General features: G+C 38.4%; 1 protein-coding gene across 2 annotated transcripts; it reads right to left on the bottom strand.

Moving 5' to 3' along the window:
• Positions 1–219: 219 nt before the first annotated feature.
• LOC124880411 (Fc receptor-like protein 5) lies at positions 220–14,173 on the bottom strand. 2 transcript variants are annotated; one of them, XM_047385511.1, is made up of 12 exons: positions 14,036–14,173; positions 13,693–13,728; positions 13,257–13,517; positions 12,017–12,283; positions 11,631–11,906; positions 7,552–7,818; positions 7,163–7,438; positions 3,472–3,585; positions 3,321–3,336; positions 3,126–3,214; positions 884–937; positions 220–762 (listed from the first exon to the last, which is right to left on the bottom strand). In XM_047385511.1, exons 1-12 carry the CDS (start codon positions 14,070–14,072, stop codon positions 707–709), a joined length of 1,749 nt encoding a protein of 582 aa, XP_047241467.1. In that variant the 5' UTR covers positions 14,073–14,173; the 3' UTR covers positions 220–706. The 2 variants fall into 2 exon arrangements, with proteins under 2 accessions (XP_047241467.1, XP_047241468.1); XM_047385512.1 differs by lacking the exons at positions 13,257–13,517; positions 13,693–13,728; positions 14,036–14,173 and adding an exon at positions 12,562–13,025.
• Between the last annotated feature and the right edge of the window lie 7,165 nt (positions 14,174–21,338).

Raw genomic sequence — 21,338 nt, 5'->3', positions numbered from 1 at the left:
AAAGATAAAACAAACTAGAGGTGGGCAATACTGTAAAAATATATCATAATTTGATATTTACTAGTTCCCCAATATAAAAGTTTACCTCTAAAAGAAAACATTGATGAGCTTTGAGTTCAAAGAATGTTTCTCTACAGATTTTATTCAGTTTGTGCAGGTTTGTAAACTTGAATAAATGGTTGAAATTTAATTTAGTAAAGACTTCAAACACATTCTGTCTCAGATTGTTTTGCTTGGCTCAAAATTTTATTTAATATACAAGATAAACACCAACACCAGTGAAGTAAACTCTTATTACATAAAAGTACATTTATGAAGCTAAAGAAAAAAGGAGGAAAATAAAACTGATGCATCTGTGGACGAGTGAAGAACAGCAATAGACAGAAAATGAAAAATAGGAAACACTCCTAAGATCAACTATATAAAAAACATATATAATTTGTCAAACTTAATGTCTAGATGAAATTTTAAAACGCAATATATCTTCACACTACTGAACATGTCAGATATTTCTTCAACCTGCTGCAACTTCAGATAATATTTGTTTGTTCAGCTGATACAGTTATTTGAAGACCTACAACTGAAGCACAAAATATGCAGGACAATAAATGAGAATGTTGTTATGAGTTTAACCCATATAAAATGAATTTCATTCTAAAGCAGTACAGTCTGCATCCTACATGACAGCATTATTATCCAGAGCCGCTCAGGTTCTGATTTCAGAATAAACGGATCCATCTGGTACTGCAGGACTCGGCTTTCCTGTCAATGAGGAAACAGTGATTCACATTAATTATTATAATACAGTCTGCTAGAGAGACAACAGGTGAACAAAAGCAAATTAGCATGATGAACTATAGATAAATGCGGACCATATCTTTACCTTTCTTCTTTCTCTTAGTCTGATGGTTGATCTCAACATATGTTGCTGTGAAATCTGAAACAAAAAACATTCAGTTGCCAAGCAGACAAACAGTCCTCAGCTGTGTTTCTGATCTGCCAGTTTCTGCTTTTGTTTAGTGGTAGGATGTAGATGCTAACCAAGACAGATCATGATCTGAGCTCCAAGTTCACCTGAGGACACATTTCAGTATAAAGTCTGACAGCTCCTGTTTTCACTTCAGAGGAAACAGCGTCCTCCTCTGGTGAATGAGGCCTAAATGATCATCAGATGATCAGTGCAATAAAAACCAGACCGTTCAAACAACTGAGTTATTTCCTCATGTTGTACATTGTTTGTGTTTGGAATTAACTGTTTAAAGGATTTCAGTTCAATCAGAGCAATCTCAACATCTCTGGGTTCATCTGCAGCTCAGGAGTTTATATCAGTGACTAATCCTCACTGGTCATTAAATACACAGTCTGGCCAAAAAAAAAGGTCACCACCTGGATTAAACTAAGCAAATAGGTACGAGCCTCCTAATGGATAATTACTGCGTGGGTGATTATGTTTCAGCTGGCAACAAGTTATTTAACCCCAACTGGTGCAATGAATTACTTCTCATTAAACAACCTTGTGGAAAAACACATCCTGTGGTCGTGGAAAAGATGTCAGTCTGTTTCAGAAAGGTCAAATTATTGTCATGCATCAAGCAGAGAAAACATCTAAGGAGATTGCAGAAACTACCAGAATTGGGTTAAGAACTGTCCAACACATTATTAAAAACTGGAAGGATAGTGGGGACCCTTCGAGGAAGAAATGTGGCTGGAAAAAAATCCTGAATGATCGTGATTGGTGATCAATTAAACGTTTGGTGAAATCATATCAGAGAAAAACAGTAGAACTCTGGGCTCTGTTTAACAGTGAAATTAAGAGCATTTCCACACATAATGTGAAGGGAACTCAAGGGATTGAGACTGAATAGCTGTGTAGCCTTAAGAAAACCACTAATCAGTGAAGCTAACCAGGAAAAAAGGCTTCAATTTGCTGGGGAGCATAAAGATTGGACTCTGGAACAATGGAAGAAGGTCATATAGTCTGATGAGTCCAGATTTATCCTGTTCCAGAGTGATGGAGGCATCAGGGTAAGAAGAGAGGCAGATGAAGTGATGCACCCATCATGCCTAGTGCCTACTGTACAAGCCTGTGGAGGCAGTGCTGTGATCTGAGGTTGCTGCAGTTGGTCAGGTCTGGGTTCAGTTGGTCAGGTCTGGGTTCAGTTGGTCAGGTCTGGGTTCAGTTGGTCAGGTCTGGGTTCAGTTGGTCAGGTCTGGGTTCAGTTGATCAGGTCTGGGTTCAGTTGGTCAGGTCTGGGTTCAGTTGGTCAGGTCTGGGTTCAGTTGGTCAGGTCTGGGTTCAGTTGGTCAGGTCTGGGTTCAGCAACAGTATGTGTTCAAAGAATGAGGTCAGCTGACTACCTGAATATACTGAATGACCAGATTATTCCATCAGTGGATCTTTTCTTCTCTGATGGTACGGGCATATTCCAAGATGACAATGCCAGGATTCATCAGGCTTGAATTGAGAAAGAGTGATTCAAGGAGACCTCATTCTCACACATGGATTGGCCTCCACAGAGTCCAGACTTTAACCCCACTGAGAACCTTTGGGATGTGCTGGAGAAGGCTTTGTGCAGCGGTCAGACTTTACCATCATCAATGCAAGATCTTTGTGAAAAATGAATGCAACACTGGATGGAAATAAATCTTGTGACATTGCAGAAGCTTATTGAAACAATGCCACAGTGAATGTGTGACATAATCAAAGCTAAAGGCGGTCCAACGAAATATTAGAGCGTGACCTTTTTTTTTTTGGCCAGGCAGAGTAACAGTTGTTGCACCTCTAACTGATTAAAAAGATTTATTATAACATTTCCTTATAACTAGTAACTGTACAGATATTCACAGAGTCATGCTGTTGGTGAACATCTACAACAAAGAAACCAGGATTAAAAACTGGATGTAATGAAATTTGAAGAAACAAATACAACTTTGCTGAAAATAAATTTTTGTTGGTCTTCTTTCTTCTTTATCTGTTTTTTTTTTCCTCACCAAATATATTTCACTTCATGTGAAAATGTAACAAACGATTATAACCACCTGAAAAAAACCTTAGTAGAAAATGCAAATATGACAAGGTGATTAAATAAAAATTGATAATGACTAAAATATGTTGAAGTTCCTACCCTGAAGAGGAGAGCTGTATCCAAGACTCTCAGCCTGGTTGACTCCATGATTTGTGGAGCTCTGGATGCTGCTCTCTGAGAGTGTCTGCCTAAAATATAAAAACATATAAAATACCAACACACTGAAGTTAACACAATAATACAGCAAAACATTTCTGTTAGGAATACAAATAAATTTAAATGTGAGGAACTGACCTGAAGCAGAATGAACCTGTGAAAAAGACATTTTTTGTGACATTAAATGAAAATTTTTATGTTTTCTCTGTGTTATAAAATCAAAGCAAGTCTGTGTACCTGATTATTTAAAATTATAATCAGATCCAGTATTAGAAGAAAAAGGTCTCACCCTTGAACTGTCTGTAGCAGCACAACAAGAGCAGGAGAATAAAGAGAATGACTCCAATAACTGGACCAACGATCAGCACAAGAAATGAAGAGTTGACAGGACTGGACTCAGTTACTGGAAATAGGAAACATTAAAAGGAAATATATTTATTTGTCTGCATATTTTATCACAACATTCTCTGTTTGCAGAAAAATGTGACTTCCATCTTGAACACATGAAGCATCCTCAGTGTTTCACCTGAGGTCAGTTTTTGTTTGAGCAACATATGAAGCGAGCTTCTCATCTCTGAGAGTTAAGGTCTGTTTTATCTGAAGCTGGTTGGAGTTCTGGCTGAAATCTGACCTGTTTGTTACTGTTTATCTAAGAAAATCACCTTTAACCTGGAAGCTCTGTGCTGTCTGCACTAAGATGGTCCTTTGGTTACCTGTAGATAATTTTAGACTAAAGATTTTAAAATAAATGATGTAAGAAACAAGGTTACCACTATATTTCACAGAATAAATCACACTGAGCATCATTGTTCTCATTTTCAGTGACCTATGGAAGGTAAGAGGTTCTTTTCTTGAACAAATGACCTCGTAATTCTTTTGTTTCTGATTTAATTGATTTGAGTGATTATTTGATCAGTAATAACATTTATATAACACCTGTAAACAGACGTACAGTTTGAAAGCAATTACATACTGTATGTACAGACTTATTAAGACTGAAAAATGAATAGATTATGGATTGAAATATTGTCAACAATGTAGATTCTTATTTAGTCAGAGTTATTCTGGGAGCTTTGAAACATTTCTTTCTTTTTTTTTTTTAGTTTTGCAACATGCCAACCATAGAGTAACGTGAAGCCAACATATCAAACTTTTGGTTCCTGACATGAATTTCAGCTCCTGAATCTGTGCTCTGTGGACAAGGTACTGGACCCACTGGGGGAAAGTCCCACCCACACTAAGGTCACTGGGTCAAGATTCAAGATATTATTCATAGAAATATCACATGGTATTTACAAAAAACACACAAGCTTGAACAAAATATTGTTTCTCAGAAGCTTCTGACAGAGCAAACAATTTAATAAATCAGAGTTAGTGACATAAGGTCGCTTGTTAATCGTTACGGCCTGAGGTCATTTGATTTGCATTAAACTGTGCAGTTGCAGGTTGAGGATTTGCTGGCCCAGCTGTGCAGTTACACATCTGGATTGGCTGGCCTCTCCTAACTCCTCCCATTAGATCCCTCTGGAACCTGATTGGACTGTTTATCTCCAGCTCCTCCAATCACAGAAGGGCCCTTCTATTTGAACTCAGCTCACCTGTCAATGAGGGCGGCTGTGATTTACGCTGAGCAGCTTGATTTTTTGTTGGGTTTCTAGTGAAAATGGTTGTTTGTTAAGAAGTTTGTTAGCTTTAACCATTTGGTATTGCCAGGTCTAGGTTGCAACTAAGAGTTTATTTAGACGCCTGTCTTGTGTAACTTTACAGGCATTTGTGAGCTTCTGAAGACAGGCTCAGAAGCTTCACTTTGGGAAGTTATTTGTTTAGTTTTTAACAGGGACTGAAAGTTTTTATTCCAGTCCTTTTGGTTACTCAGACTTTTGGATATTTAGTTTTGGTAAAATTCTCCCTTAGACTTTGTTTTATTGGAGACGGTTCTTGTTTCGTCTGATGGTCTTTTTATTTATTAGAGATTATGTTTGTGAACCTCAACTGATGGTTTGTATGAGTTCTAGAACCTCCTTTTGTTCTCCTTTTGGTCAAAACCTGTAACTTATGGAACAATAAATCGCTTTTTATTTTAAACAACCACATATATCTAGTTTAATGTTACTTTCCTTTTTCCCTGGCTGAGCTGCGTTATAACATTAATAAAAAAACTAAAAACCTCTAAAGTCCTGAAGAACAGAAACACAACAGTGTAAGTTGTAAACATTCAGAACATCTAAAATCTCACTGAGCAGTGAATTTAAAATGGAGTTTTTGGGAGTTGAGGAGGGAATATACAGTGTCTTGTGAAAGTATTCGACCTCCTTGAACTTTTCAACCTCTTGCCACATTTCAGGCTTCAAACATAAAGATATAAAATAAAAAGGTTTTGTGAAGAATCAACAACAAGTGGGACACAATCATGAAGTGGAATGAAATTTATTGGATGTGTCACTTTTTTAACAAATAAAAAACTGAAAAGTGGGGCGTGCAATATTATTCGGCCCCCTTGCGTTAATACTTTGTAGCGCCACCCTTTGCTGCAATTACAGCTGCAAGTCTCTTGGGGTTTGTCTCTATCAGTTTTACACATTGAGAGACTGAAATTCTTGCCCATTCTTCCTTGCAAAACAGCTGGAACTCAGTGAGGTTGGATGGAGAGCGTTCATGAACAGCAGTCTTCAGCTCTTTCCACAGATTCAGGTGTGGACTTTGACTGAACAGTTTGATTTTGGTTTCATCTGACCAGAGCACCTTCTTCCACATGTTTGGTGTGTCTCCCAGGTGGCTTGTGGCAAACTTTAAACGAGACTTTTTATGGATATCTTTGAGAAATAGCTTTCTTCTTGCCACTCTTCCATAAAGGCCAGATTTGTGCAGTGTACGACTGATTGTTGTCCTATGGACAGTCTCTCCCACCTCAGCTGTAGATCTCTGCAGTTCATCCAGAGTGATCATGGACCTCTTGGCTGCATCTCTGATCAGTCTTCTCCTTGTTCCAGATGAAAGTTTAGAGGGACGGCCGGGTCTTGGTAGATTTGCAGTGGTCTGATACTCCTTCTATTTCAATATGATTGCTTGCACAGTGCTCCTTGGGATGTTTAAAGCTTGAGAAATCTTTTTGTATCCAAATCCAGCTTTAAACTTCTCCACAACAGTATCTCAGACCTGCCTGGTGGGTTCCTTGGTCTTCATGATGCTCTCTGCGCTTTGAACAGAACCCTGAGACTATCACAGAGCAGGTGCATTTATACGGAGACTTGATTACACACAGGTGGAGTCTATTTATCATCATCAGTCATTTGGGACAACATTGGATCATTCAGAGATCCTCACTGAACTTCTGGAGTGAGTTTGCTGCACTGAAAGTAAAGAGGCTGAATAATATTGCCCACTTTTCAGTTTTTATTTGTTAAAAAAGTTGGACAGATCCAATAAATTTCATTCCACTTCACGATTGTGTCCCACTTGTTATTGATTCTTCACAAAAAATTTAGAATTTTATATCTTTATGTTTGAATCCTGAAATGTGGCAAGAGGTTGACCAGTTCAAGGAGGTCAAATACTTTCAAATGGCACTGTAGTCCAACAGCGTGTGTGTGTGTGTGTGTGTGTATATAGACAGACATTTTCTGTCTCTCATTATTATTTAAGAACAATGAACATACATGATATTTATATTGTTTTCTACAGCTTACAGCTTTAACTCTTGGAAGACTGGTCCATTTTGTTGCAGTTGGACTGCAGTGTTCATGAAGGTGACCCCGGCTCAAACACAAACAGAATAAATTATTAGACCACCATCTTTATCAATATTAGTAGACTGTATTGTAAAATGCATTACATTATAAAATATTTTATCTATGCAGTAAATTTGTCTTCAGCAACAATGTCAGTGCTCCTGGACGCCCCCTGCTGGCATGGCAGCACTAAGCAGCTGTTTAATTCAGTTTTGCTTCAACCCACCTCTGACAACAACAAACATGACTGACCTGATACTGACAGTGTGATGCTTTCACTCCACTGTGTTGAAGAATACCAGTCATCTCTGAGTCTACATTGACACATGTAGTCTCCACTGCTGGACTCAGAAACTCTGAAGGTCCAATCTTTACTGTTTGTCCCGTGTAGAACTGTCTCAGATCTCTTCCATTCATACGTCCACTCAGTGGTTTCTCCTCCCTGGACCTCACATGTCAGAGTGATCGTCTCACCACTGAAGATCTGAGGCAGGTTTGGTTGTTGTGTCACAAAAACCTTGTTGGAAACTGTTTAAATAGGATATGAATATTAAAGAAACAAGCAGAAACATGAAATCAAGTTTTTGTCAAATAGTATTCAAAAATATATTAATATAAAAAAATTTAATTATCGAACTCACATTTTATTTCAATAGTTTCTTCATTACTTGTTTCTGTGTAGAAGTCTGGGTTTCCTCTCACTCCATCACACCTGTAGATTCCTCCTTGTGTCACAGAGATATCTCTGTTTTCTTCATTATCTATTCTGACTTCAGAGATGTCTGAGGTCCTTCTGAACCATCTGTATTTCCATCCAGCAGAGGTCTCCACAGAGCAGCTCAGGGTCACACTGCCCCCTACTGGTATGGTTGTTGAACCTGCGGTCAGTGTAGCTCTGGGTTTATCTGCTAAGTTTCAACACAAATATGCAAAACATTAATCGTGTGGATAAATTAATGTGTAAAAAGCTGCCAATGCAATTGGATTCAGGTCTGGACTTTGACTTGGCCATTCCAACACCTGGATACGTTTATTTGTGAACCATTCCATTGTAGATTTGGCTTTATGTTTTGGATCATTGTCTTGTTGGAAGATAAATCTCTGTCCCAGTCTCAGGTCTCTTGCAGACTCCAACAGGTTTTCTTCCAGAATGGTCCTGTATTTGGCCCCATCCATCTTCCCATCAATTTTGACCATCTTCCCTGTTCCTGCTGACGAAAAGCAGGCCCAAACCATGATGCTGCCACCACCATGTTTGATAGTGGGGATGGTGTGTTCAGGGTGATGAGCTGTGTTGCTTTTACGCCAAACATATCGTTTTGCATTGTGGCCATACAGTTGGATTTTGGTTTCATCTGACCAGAGCACCTTCTTCCATGTTTGGTGTGTCTCCCAGGTGGCTTGTGGCAAACTTTAAACGAGACGTTTTATGGATATCTTTGAGAAATAGCTTTCTTCTTGCCACTCTTCCATAAAGGCCAGATTTGTGCAGTGTACGACTGATTGTTGTCCTATGGACAGACTCTCCCACCTCAGCTGTAGATCTCTGCAGTTCATCCAGAGTGATCATGGACCTCTTGGCTGCATCTCTGATCAGTCTTCTCCTTGTTCCAGATGAAAGTTTAGAGGGACGACCGGGTCTTGGTAGATTTGCAGTGGTCTGATACTCCTTCCATTTCAATATGATTGCTTGCACAGTGCTCCTTGGGATGTTTAAAGCTTGGGAAATCTTTTTGTATCCAAATCCAGCTTTAAACGTCTCCACAACAGTATCTCAGACCTGCCTGGTGTGTTCCTTGGTCTTCATGATGCTCTCTGCGCTTTGAACAGAACCCTGAGACTATCACAGAGCAGGTGCATTTACAGGTCCTTCTCAAAAAATTAGCATATTGTGATAAAGTTCATTATTTTCCATAATGTCATGATGAAAATTTAACATTCATATATTTTAGATTCATTGCACACTAACTGAAATATTTCAGGTCTTTTATTGTCTTAATACGGATGATTTTGGCATACAGCTCATGAAAACCCAAAATTCCTATCTCACAAAATTAGCATATTATTAAAAAGGTCTCTAAACGAGCTATGAACCTAATCATCTGAATCAACGAGTTAACTCTAAACACCTGCAAAAGATTCCTGAGGCCTTTAAAACTCCCAGCCTGGTTCATCACTCAAAACCCCAATCATGGGTAAGACTACCGACCTGACTGCTGTCCAGAAGGCCACTATTGACACCCTCAAGCAAGAGGGTAAGACACAGAAAGACATTTCTGAACGAATAGGCTGTTCCCAGAGTGCTGTATCAAGGCACCTCAGTGGGAAGTCTGTGGGAAGGAAAAAGTGTGGCAGAAAACGCTGCACAACGAGAAGAGGTGACCGGACCCTGAGGAAGATTGTGGAGAAGGGCCGATTACAGACCTTGGGGGACCTGCGGAAGCAGTGGACTGAGTCTGGAGTTGAAACATCCAGAGCCACCGTGCACAGGCGTGTGCAGGAAATGGGCTACAGGTGCCGCATTCCCCAGACCTGGGCTACAGAGAAGCAGCACTGGACTGTTGCTCAGTGGTCCAAAGTACTTTTTTCGGATGAAAGCAAATTCTGCATGTCATTCGGAAATCAAGGTGCCAGAGTCTGGAGGAGGACTGGGGAGAAGGAAATGCCAAAATGCCAGAAGTCCAGTGTCAAGTACCCACAGTCAGTGATGGTCTGGGGTGCCGTGTCAGCTGCTGGTGTTGGTCCACTGTGTTTTATCAAGGGCAGGGTCAATGCAGCTAGCTATCAGGAGATTTTGGAGCATTTCATGCTTCCATCTGCTGAAAATCTTTATGGAGATGAAGATTTCATTTTTCAGCACAACCTGGCACCTGCTTACAGTGCCAAAACCACTGGTAAATGGTTTACTGACCATGGTATCACTGTGCTCAATTGGCCTGCCAACTCTCCTGACCTGAACCCCATAGAGAATCTGTGGGATATTGTGAAGAGAACGTTGAGAGACTCAAGACCCAACACTCTGGATGAGCTAAAGGCCGCTATCGAAGCATCCTGGGCCTCCATAAGACCTCAGCAGTGCCACAGGCTGATTGCCTCCATGCCACGCCGCATTGAAGCAGTCATTTCTGCAAAAGGATTCCCGACCAAGTATTGAGTGCATAACTGTACATGATTATTTGAAGGTTGACGTTGTTTGTATTAAAAACACTTTTCTTTTATTGGTCGGATGAAATATGCTAATTTTGTGAGATAGGAATTTTGGGTTTTCATGAGCTGTATGCCAAAATCATCCGTATTAAGACAATAAAAGACCTGAAATATTTCAGTTAGTGTGCAATGAATCTAAAATATATGAATGTTACATTTTCATCATTACATTATAGAAAATAATGAACTTTATCACAATATGCAAATTTTTTGAGAAGGACCTGTATACGGAGACTTGATTACACACAAGTGGATTCTATTTATCATCATCAGTCATTTGGGACAACATTGGATCATTCAGAGATCCTCACTGAACTTCTGGAGTGAGTTTGCTGCACTGAAAGTAAAGGGGCCGAATAATATTGCACGCCCCACTTTTCAGTTTTTTATTTGTTAAAAAAGTTTGACACATCCAATAAATTTCATTCCACTTCACGATTGTGTCCCACTTGTTGATTCTTCACAAAAAATTTTAATTTTATGTCTTTATGTTTGAAGCCTGAAATGTGGCAAGAGGTTGAAAAGTTCAAGGAGGTCAAATACTTTCACAAGGCACTGTAGTCCAACAGTGTGCGTGTGTGTGTGTGTGTGTGTGTGTGTGTATAGACAGTTTCTGTCTCTCAGCCTGTGGACAGCTCCGCTCCGTATTAATACCAACAGCTCATTTAGATGGACTAAATCAGTCACATATTCCTGTTTAACAAGCGTCAGATTTTCATATTTAACAAAAGCCAAAATACAGATGTTTTTATATCTGAAGTCCTATTCATATATTCTAATTTTAGGTGGTTTAAATCTGAAAAACCTTTTTTAGAAGTTAGGAAAAATTACATCTTTGGCTTTATTTTTCTTTTAAATGTACTTTATAAATAAAGCTGACTTTAATTTTGATAATAGCAAAGTTTCAGCTGAGTCGTCTCAGTTAGTTCATACAATCTGTACTTTGATTCATTGATAAAATTATTGAAGGTTATAGCAAACCTTTCCTTGACTTAGAAAACCTGTTGAATTTATAGTAAAAGATCATATTATGTTTTACATAAAATCATCTTTGATAATAAATGGTAGCAACAAGGATAAATTCCTCTATCAGGGCCAACTGTAAACATGAACCAGAAATTATTTAAAAAGTAGATTTTTCTTGTTATCAGTACAGCTTAGATTTATCATTTAAGAACAATGAACATACATGATATTTATATTGTTTTCTACAGCTTACAGCTTTAACTCTTGGAAGACTGGTCCATTTTGTTGCAGTTGGACTGCAGTGTTCATGAAGGTGACCCCGGCTCAAACACAAACAGAATAAATTATTAGACCTCCATCTTTATCAATATTAGTAGACTGTATTGTAAAATGCATTACATTATAAAATATTTTATCTATGCAGTAAATTTGTCTTCAGCAACAATGTCAGTGCTCCAGGACGCCCCCTGCTGGCATGGCAGCACTAAGCAGCTGTTTAATTCAGTTTTGCTTCAACCCACCTCTGACAACAACAAACATGACTGACCTGATACTGACAGTGTGATGCTTTCACTCCACTGTGTTGAAGAATACCAGTCATCTCTGCGTCTACATTGACACATGTAGTCTCCACTGCTGGACTCAGAAACTCTGAAGGTCCAGTCTTTACTGTTTATCCCGTGTAGAACTGTCCCAGATCTCTTCCATTCATACGTCCACTCAGTGGTTTCTCCTCCCTGGACCTCACATGTCAGAGTGATCGTCTCACCTCTGAAGATCTGAGGCAGGTTTGGTTGTTGTGTCACAAAAACCTTGTTGGAAACTGTTTAAATAGGATATGAATATTAAAGAAACAAGCAGAAACATGAAATCAAGATTTTGTCTAATAGTATTCAAAAATATAATATAAAAAAATGAAATCATCGAACTCACATTTTATTTCAATTGTTTCTTCATTACTTATTTCTGTGTAGAAGTCTGGGTTTCCTCTCACTCCATCACACCTGTAGATTCCTCCTTGTGTCACAGAGATATCTCTGTTTTCTTCATCATCTATTCTGACTTCAGAGATGTCTGAGGTCCTTCTGAACCATCTGTATTTCCATCCAGCAGAGGTCTCCACAGAGCAGCTCAGGGTCACACTGCCCCCTACTGGTATGGTTGTTGAACCTGCTGTCAGTGTAGCTCTGGGTCTATATGCTAAGTTTCAACAAAAATATGCAAAACATTAATTGTGTGGATAAATTAACATGTAAAAAGCTGCCAATGCATTATACTGTCAATTTTTGTCATATACTTTTTATAAATTAAAAAAGTCAAAGATTTTAGTTTGAAATCACTTAATTTTATGAGACAAAAAAGTAAATTCTTATCCTTAAGTGTCAGGCAACGGTCTTGGAGTCGACCCCAAAATGCAGGCAAGCAGGAAGCAGCAAGGCGTGGTGAGTAAAAGATTTAATAATCAAAAGGAAACTTACAGACAGGTGAGTTGCAGAAACAAGCATGGATCAACAGCAGCTTAACAGACACGGCATGAACAGAAAAAATGTGATGTTTCCACAAGGACTGAACTGAAAGGCAGTGAATATAAAGAGCATGGTGCAGGTGAAACAGGGAGACTGATTGCATGGTGCAGGTGGACCGAATGAAGTTGATTACTGGTAGACAGATGCAGGGAGTTAAAACAAAATGTGACTGGAGCAAAACAGAAAACCAATGATACAAACTAATCGAGGAAAAACATAACGTACAGAACATAAACTAGACAACAACAATAAGAAACAAAAGCACAACTAGAAAATAAGGAACAGAAGCAGGATACAAAAACACAAACTGGAATAAAGAATAAATTAAAAAAAACAAAACACACTCAAACCATGACTTTAGGAGATCCTGTGGTTAGCTCTCAAATTAAACATGATCCTATTCCTAAAGAAAGGTAAATCATATATATTTTATTTCATTTTTCTTTTTGTTATCTTTACTTGCAATTGATTTTACTTCATAACAACATAAACACAGTAATTCTGCATGTGTGATATTTTAACCACTATTCTATGTATAAATAAATTAGATTAAAGTTCTGAAATAAAATACAATAAGAATATTAATGCTTTATAAGGGCTGACAATCATATTAAACTCAGTCATGTTTTAAAATATTTGGGGCTTACCTGAAACAGTAACAGAGAGAGTTTTACTGCACTTTGGTTTATTTGAGCTCCTCCTGAGACCACAGCAATGATATTCACCACTCTGATACAGATGTTCTAATATGTAGATTTTAATTGAGTTGTAGGGGATAACTTCTTGACCATTCATGTTGATCTGGTAACTCCAGTCAGTTTCTTCTCCTTCATTCATGTCACAGATTAAAGTAACAAACTCTCCTCTATAAAAAGTCGACCAGTTGGGCTCAATAGTCAGCACGGCATCTACAGCAGAACCAACATTCAGCACATTTCTGTTCTGGTTTATAATTAATGTTAACACATAAAGTAGAAAATTGTGGAAAAAGAAAAACAGAATAAGATGTGAGATACAGAAATAAACTGGAGGCTGTTCCTGACAGGATAAATGATTAAAATAAAGATTAAAAGCTGAACTTACCTGGAGTTTGTCCACAACAGAGGAGTGTGTTCAGCACTGAAATAAAGGTTTAAACTTCATCATTATAAATATTAAATAAGTTAAATTAAAACAGCTTTATGAGTCCCAACCTCACATTCAGCAACGACTCTGTTGTTGCTTTTAATGAATGTCACCAATTCTTATAAAGATAATATTAAGGATTTATTCATTTTTAGAAGAAGGTGAAAAGGTTCAGTTAATGGATTTTCTGTCTGATAAGTTCACATCTGGATCTACAGTTATATATAAATACATATCCAGTTCTTTTCATTTTAGATGTTTTCCTTCCTTATCATTCATACAAAGAAAGTGATCTACTTACACACTAAGCCCAGGACACTGAGTGACCTGTTCCTCATCCTGACCTTAAGGCAAAATGATGTGTTGTTCTGCTTTGGTCAAATATTTGTCCTTTAATAACAAGACAAGTTGTAAATGCAGCTTCTGTAGAAAAATGGAGCCGTCTGTCTTTTAATAAACACTGACATCACTGCACTGGGTTCCTGTTGAGATGTTTCCTGTCTACTAATGAGAAGCTGTGGTAGAAGAAGCACAATACACTCTATTTCTATTTTAATAGTTGAGTCATTAGAGGTAGTTAATGAATAAATGAACAAATAAATGAACAAATAAATGAATAAATCCTCCGATCTTTATCAGGTTTTAAATAAGGTATAAACTACTAATAATAATAATCTTTATTTGTCATTGCAATTGTACATTCCAACAAAAATTGTCCTCTGGATTTATCCCATCCCTTAGGGAGCAGTGAGCTGCCATTGTGCGGCGCCCGTGTCTTGCTCAAGGACCCAGAGTAGCAGGCTGTGGGATTCATACCAGGGTACTTATGGTACTTGTGGCCCCCCTCTCTGATCACTAGGCCACCACTCCCCCCCAGTTAGACTAACAACAAACAGACTCATGTACAGTAGGGATTGTCTTCTTCTCGTCTTTATCAGTGTCTCATATTGAGGACTTTTTGCTCCCCTTCTTTATAATCTTGCTTCACATGTTTTAGGTTTGTCCACATTTGTTATTGCAGCCACTGCAATGCTTTGATTCTTTCTTCTCCATCCATCCTGTTTTAACTTTTCTGCGGTGCTTGGGATCATTGTCTGCTTGAACTTTAATAAGTTGAGAACTGTAGAGTCTAAGATGGAGCTCTTTAACTTGTTGCAGCTTATTTGAGCACTGAACAGCCTGACCTTTGGAGAAACTTTATGTCCATCCTCCAGATTGGAAGCTGTCTTAAATATTTCCAGTTACTATGAATATTCTTCCCTGTTTCCAGGATGATGGACTGTAAACTATGTAGAAATGAACTTATCACCTTTCTGTCATGGTATGTGGTGCTAATGGACCCAAATGCAGAGAGAATGGCAACAGTCTCATACTGAAGATGAAGATTTAATGAAAGTCTAAAAAAAACATACAAAATGATAGAAGCAGCAAACTAAAAGGGAATATGAGTAACCAGGTAGAGTAGCCTGTAGAAGTGGCATAGCAGGGAAACAATCAGGTCATCATTGACGTCTTTCTAACTTATCATTGTGTTAACACACACCTACATGCTCCAAACCAGCAAACTGCTAAAACTCCCGATTTAATAGTGATGGGCACATGTGCTGGTGACCAGTTAATAAAGTACATTACACTACATGTAAATAGTCACATAAAACAACAAGTTTAGTTTATTGTTGTAAATAAGTAAAAATCTTGTTCCATCAAGGGGTTAAAAAAAGGAAATTCAAGTGTTCATGTTTGAGATGTTTTTGTTTTTATGGAAACATTAAAAATGAAATTCACCAAGATGAAATCTACAGCATTACAGTAAAACATGAAACGTTTTAAATTGTTGTTATACTATTTGGTTAGTAGTGCGTGGGAACCCTCTGGTAGGCCAATTTTAAGTTCCCCTTTCTGTCTAAAAACAATGATAGGTGAGAATGATCTCAGCTCACATATTAATAAGGCCTTAGGTGTGAAAAGGCAGATATGAGATCAGATACTGTGAAGGAAGTGAAAATATATCAGGTTTTTAAATAGTTCTGAAGAGAAGCTCTAAAAATGTACATGGAGTGAAAAACTAATTCTGTGTATTTCATTTAGTAGTGTCAGGTTGTGAGATATGAAGAAAGATGTCATTTTATTTTCAGCAAAAGTATCATATGAATAATATCCTAAGACTAACACTGACCTTCATGTCTGAGAGTTAAATTCAAATACCTTCTTGTTTCCAATTTATTTAATACTTTTAAGTCAGCTGAAGGCTTTTCTCTCCATTGTTGCTGTTTGTAAATCTGTGGCCTGAGTCTGAGGTTTTCTACTTTAACTTTTTGTGGGATCCAAGAAAGAAACAATGGGGTCAATGAGAAAACAAACCCTGTTAATGAAAGGTTTAATACATTTTCTGACAAACCCCCAAACCTCCTGTTACCAGAAAATCAGTGTTTGTTTAGCATATATCACTCTGTTCAGTCTTTTATGGGAAATCATTAAACTCAAAGTATTTTAGAGGATGGATGAATCAGAATGACCTCTGAACTGTCACAACCACAAACTTCAAAGTCAGTCAGTCATTTTCTACCGCTTATTCCATAGTGGGTCACGGGGGAGCTGGTGCCTATCTCCAGCAGTCCATGGGTGAGAGGCAGGGTACACCCTGGACAGGTCACCAGTCTATCGCAGGGCAACACACAAACAACCATACACAAATTCATTCATACACCTAAGGGCAATTTAGAGTTACCAATTAACCTAACAGGCATGTCTTTGGACTGTGGGAGGAAGCTGGAGTACCCGGTGAGAACCCACACATGCACGGGAAGAACATGCAAACTCCATGCAGAAAGACTCCAGGCTGGGAATTGAACCCAGGACCTTCTTGCTGCAAGGCAACAGTGCTACCTACTGCTCCACCGTGCAGCCCAAAAAACTTCAAAGTATTTCTTTAAATTTCTGGACACAGATTAATACAAAAAAGTGTGTAAATGTGGCGTGAGGGAAAATAAAATTTTTGACAAAGGAAAATCCAAAAAACTATGTCATGGGTTTATATTGAGGCCCCTAAAACTTGATACCTATAAATAACATCCAGTTGTACCAACTGCTGTCAGATGTCATCTAATTAGTAAAGAGTCCATCTATATGTGGTTTAATCTCAGTAGAAATGCTTAATCTTATGTTAGCCTCCTTCTTAATACCTTTCACACTCAGGTCCTATTTAATTATCTGCACTTGTAATATGTCATTTCCTCAGTTCTTAGCAAAGCATAAAGAAGCAGCTGGGAGCTCATTTGTTGATGGTACAAATAAGCTGTACTGTGAATGTTAAGCTGCTTAACAAATACAGACACTTTGTGTATGACCCGTTATTTGTCATGTTCTTTTATTTAAATATATATAAAAATATGAAATCAAATATCCTCATTGAATAAAGTACACAAATATTTAAACTGGCGGCTTCCCTTGATGCCTTGGTGAGGAATTAATTCAATAATTTAAATTTGAGGTGTTCAATCAGGGAAACACTAAATAAAGAACAGTGTCTATCTCAAAAGGACTGTCTATGCAGGGTGCTGCTAAAACTGTAGGTGGACAGAGGACACTTAATATTGTCAAAGGATTGTTTATAAGAAGCTGACCAGATGAACTTAACCTTGGTTTCTAAAAGGTCTGAGAGCAGAACTAAAACATCGGAACATTTTGGACAAGTTAGTAACTCGCCAGGCCCAATAAAAGCATCAGTTCTTTCTTTGCAGTGGAAACTGGGTAATACTAAATAGCTAAAGCTGGCTCTGGCTGCATATGTCCTTCTCCCACTACCCAGAAGACAGTAGCTTTAGCAAACTCACACTTTACTATGTTAACGATCAAATGTTGAATTTTTAGCCTGTCAAAAAGCTTCCTGATCTTGAAAACAGATTAGCTTCAATAATCCATATACCGCTAACTAAACTGTTAGCTCTGCTAACGCTGAACAGTAAAAAAAACAATACTTTAATAAATAATTTCATTTGATCAGGAAACTATGAAGTAGACCATTGTAGTGTAACCCCAAGTTATGCTGTTCATCTGAGTTACATGAGCACCCCCTAGTGGTGTAATATACATAAGGGTGCTTTGCAGGCTGTAAATAAAAGAGCAGAGACTACAGCTCGACTGATACGCTAGTAGACCAGTGGTCATTCATTATTAACCACATAGAACTGGAACCTTCACAGCCATTATAATTAATTGTAATTTTAATAAATACATTGAAAGATACTCTTCTAACAGCTGGCCAAGATTCTCCTGCCCAGGGTGCAGCATCTTGATCAGGCAAACAAAAGTGTATATATATACACACACACTGCTCAAAAAAAAAATAAAGGGAACAAATGATGTGTCAAAATGTTCACAGTCATCAGATCCAAACTGAGACTTAAACAGGTTGGACTGCACTTTGATCAGAATCATCAACACCAACTGAGGAAATGGTTGGTAAACAGAGTATTTCAGATGAATCCATAGACTTACAGAAAAACATGTAATACAGGTCCTTCTCAAAATATTAGCATATTGTGATAAAGTTCATTATTTTCCATAATGTCATGATGAAAATTTAACATTCATATATTTTAGATTCATTGCACACTAACTGAAATATTTCAGGTCTTTTATTGTCTTAATACGGATGATTTTGGCATACAGCTCATGAAAACCCAAAATTCCTATCTCACAAAATTAGCATATTTCATCCGACCAATAAAAGAAAAGTGTTTTTAATACAAAAAACGTCAACCTTCAAATAATCATGTACAGTTATGCACTCAATACTTGGTCGGGAATCCTTTGGCAGAAATGACTGCTTCCATGCGGCGTGGCATGGAGGCAATCAGCCTGTGGCACTGCTGAGGTCTTATGGAGGCCCAGGATGCTTTGATAGCGGCCTTTAGCTCATCCAGAGTGTTGGGTCTTGAGTCTCTCAACGTTCTCTTCACAATATCCCACAGATTCTCTATGGGGTTCAGGTCAGGAGAGTTGGCAGGCCAATTGAGCACAGTGATACCATGGTCAGTAAACCATTTACCAGTGGTTTTGGCACTGTGAGCAGGTGCCAGGTCGTGCTGAAAAATGAAATCTTCATCTCCATAAAGCTTTTCAGCAGATGGAAGCATGAAGTGCTCCAAAATCTCCTGATAGCTAGCTGCATTGACCCTGCCCTTGATAAAACACAGTGGACCAACACCAGCAGCTGACACGGCACCCCAGACCATCACTGACTGTGGGTACTTGACACTGGACTTCTGGCATTTTGGCATTTCCTTCTCCCCAGTCTTCCTCCAGACTCTGGCACCTTGATTTCCGAATGACATGCAGAATTTGCTTTCATCCGAAAAAAGTACTTTGGACCACTGAGCAACAGTCCAGTGCTGCTTCTCTGTAGCCCAGGTCAGGCGCTTCTGCCGCTGTTTCTGATTCAAAGTGGCTTGACCTGGGGAATGCGGCACCTGTAGCCCATTTCCTGCACACGCCTGTGCACAGTGGCTCTGGATGTTTCTACTCCAGACTCAGTCCACTGCTTCTGCAGGTCCCCCAAGGTCTGGAATCAAGGTCTGGCCCTTCTCCACAATCTTCCTCAGGGTCCGGTCACCTCTTCTCGTTGTGCAGCGTTTTCTGCCACACTTTTTCCTTCCTACAGACTTCCCACTGAGGTGCCTTGATACAGCACTCTGGGAACAGCCTATTTGTTCATAAATTTCTTTCTGTGTCTTACCCTCTTGCTTGAGGGTGTCAATAGTGGCCTCCTGGACAGCAGTCAGGTCGGCAGTCTTACCCATGATTGGGGTTTTGAGTGATGAACCAGGCTGGGAGTTTTAAAGGCCTCAGGAATCTTTTGCAGGTGTTTAGAGTTAACTTGTTGATTCAGATGATTAGGTTCATAGCTCGTTTAGAGACCCTTTTAATGATATGCTAATTTTGTGAGATAGGAATTTTGGGTTTTCATGAGCTGTATGCCAAAATCATCCGTATTAAGACAATAAAAGACCTGAAATATTTCAGTTAGTGTGCAATGAATCTAAAATATATGAATGTTAAATTTTCATCATTACATTATGGAAAATAATGAACTTTATCACAATATGCTAATATTTTGAAAAGGACCTGTAAATCACTGAAAACCTTCTGTCATCTGTTACTGTGAAGGTTGTTTGAAAGCTGTTGTGTCTCTGCAGAGGAACAAAAGTTCCTTTAGAGGTTAAAAGGTGTCACAGCATCTTATAATCAATTTCACCTTTAAATTTTTAGACACCTTAAACATAACTCCCAGCAAAACCAAAAGGTACTGGGTCAGACAGCACATATGTCAACATACAAGGAGGTTTCAGGATTTGCTCCACAAACAAGAACGCTGTTATTGACTCTTGTTGGTTATAAGCTTTGGGACTTCACTGGTTCCTGTCGGGTTCCAGGTTGAACAATGTGGCGATCAACACTTCAGGATGTTTGTACTGGTCTCATGTTTGGCCATGTGCTTTATTGCTAATGCTAGTGTGAAGCTGAAGCTCCAGTGCTTCTGAAGCACTGTGTTGTGTCGTGATTAATCTGGCCAGAGTCACGTGCTCACTGCTTCGTTATTTTGATGCTTCATTCACTAGTTTATAAGGAAGTGAATCACTGGTGAGACATGTGGTGTCTCTTGGTGCTGATCCTGTCACTTATATTGTGTTTACAAATGTTATGGAGTCAAAAGCAAAAGTAGATCACATAATGGTCCCTGTTCAAACCAGGAAGGATTCATCATCAGTATTTCAGATTATTTTTTCACTTCAACAACTACATGTTCAAAAAACAACAATAAAATCCTGATATCAGACAGAAGTGCCACATGATAATTAAACAGAAGCTGTTAACTGAACTCTGTAGATTAGACAGTTATAATGAAGTGATTTATTTTAAGCTATAGATCTAAACTGCTGTTCATACTTTTGACCACAAGATGCCTTTAAAGAGGACTGTGTTGAAACGCTTTGAGTTATCAACTTTTTTAAAACCAGCTTCAGTGCTTCACAAAGCTTCATTTAGTCATCACTACTGGTTCCATCCTATGCCTCAGTTAGTCATTGTTACCAGTCTGGCAGATGTTCTACCAAAACCTCACTTTGCTCATTAAATGAAAAATAAATAAATTATAACCTTCTTTTACTAGTTCATGTCCACAATTGGTCTTGATTAAGTTTGTGTTGAAGAAAGACTCTGGTCATTTCTTGTCCATGAAGAGTTCACCTCCAGCCTGCTCACTCTTCATTTGTCACTCAAAGCTGGAAATGTCTGGCTACTGAGGGAATATAACGCCTATATGTGTTGTTGATGGAAGGGAAACAGAAAGATGGCTGCAGTTCTGCTGGAAAACCTTGATTAATGATTAATGAGAGCTTTCTAAGAAACTGAAGACCTTCTACAACTTCCTGTAAACCAGGAATTACCTTCAGCCATGAAAGCAGTGATAGAAGAAGGTAGTTTCAGAGCAGTAGACCCAAAATTCAGGATCAAAATTTTGTTTACCAGCACAGTCAATTTTAGGCTATGAATGAACAACATGTGGTTAAAGTATATAGACTAATTATTACTAAATCATGTCT

This window comes from Girardinichthys multiradiatus, chromosome 14 (genome assembly GCF_021462225.1).
Source record: "Girardinichthys multiradiatus isolate DD_20200921_A chromosome 14, DD_fGirMul_XY1, whole genome shotgun sequence".
NCBI classification, from domain to species: domain Eukaryota; kingdom Metazoa; phylum Chordata; class Actinopteri; order Cyprinodontiformes; family Goodeidae; genus Girardinichthys; species Girardinichthys multiradiatus.
Note: the sequence above shows the minus strand (reverse complement) of the source record. Positions and strands in the feature narration are given on the sequence as shown.

Excerpts from the sequence above, each read along its gene's own strand:
- LOC124880411 (XM_047385511.1), bottom strand. The coding sequence starts at position 14,072 with ATGAGGAACAGGTCACTCAGTGTCCTGGGCTTAGTGT. Across the intron at positions 11,907-12,016 it reads AGAAACAATTGAAATAAAAT|TTTCCAACAAGGTTTTTGTG; the intron begins GTGAGTTCGATG and ends CTATTTAAACAG. Across the intron at positions 7,819-11,630 it reads CATCACACTGTCAGTATCAG|CAGATAAACCCAGAGCTACA; the intron begins GTCAGTCATGTT and ends GTTGAAACTTAG.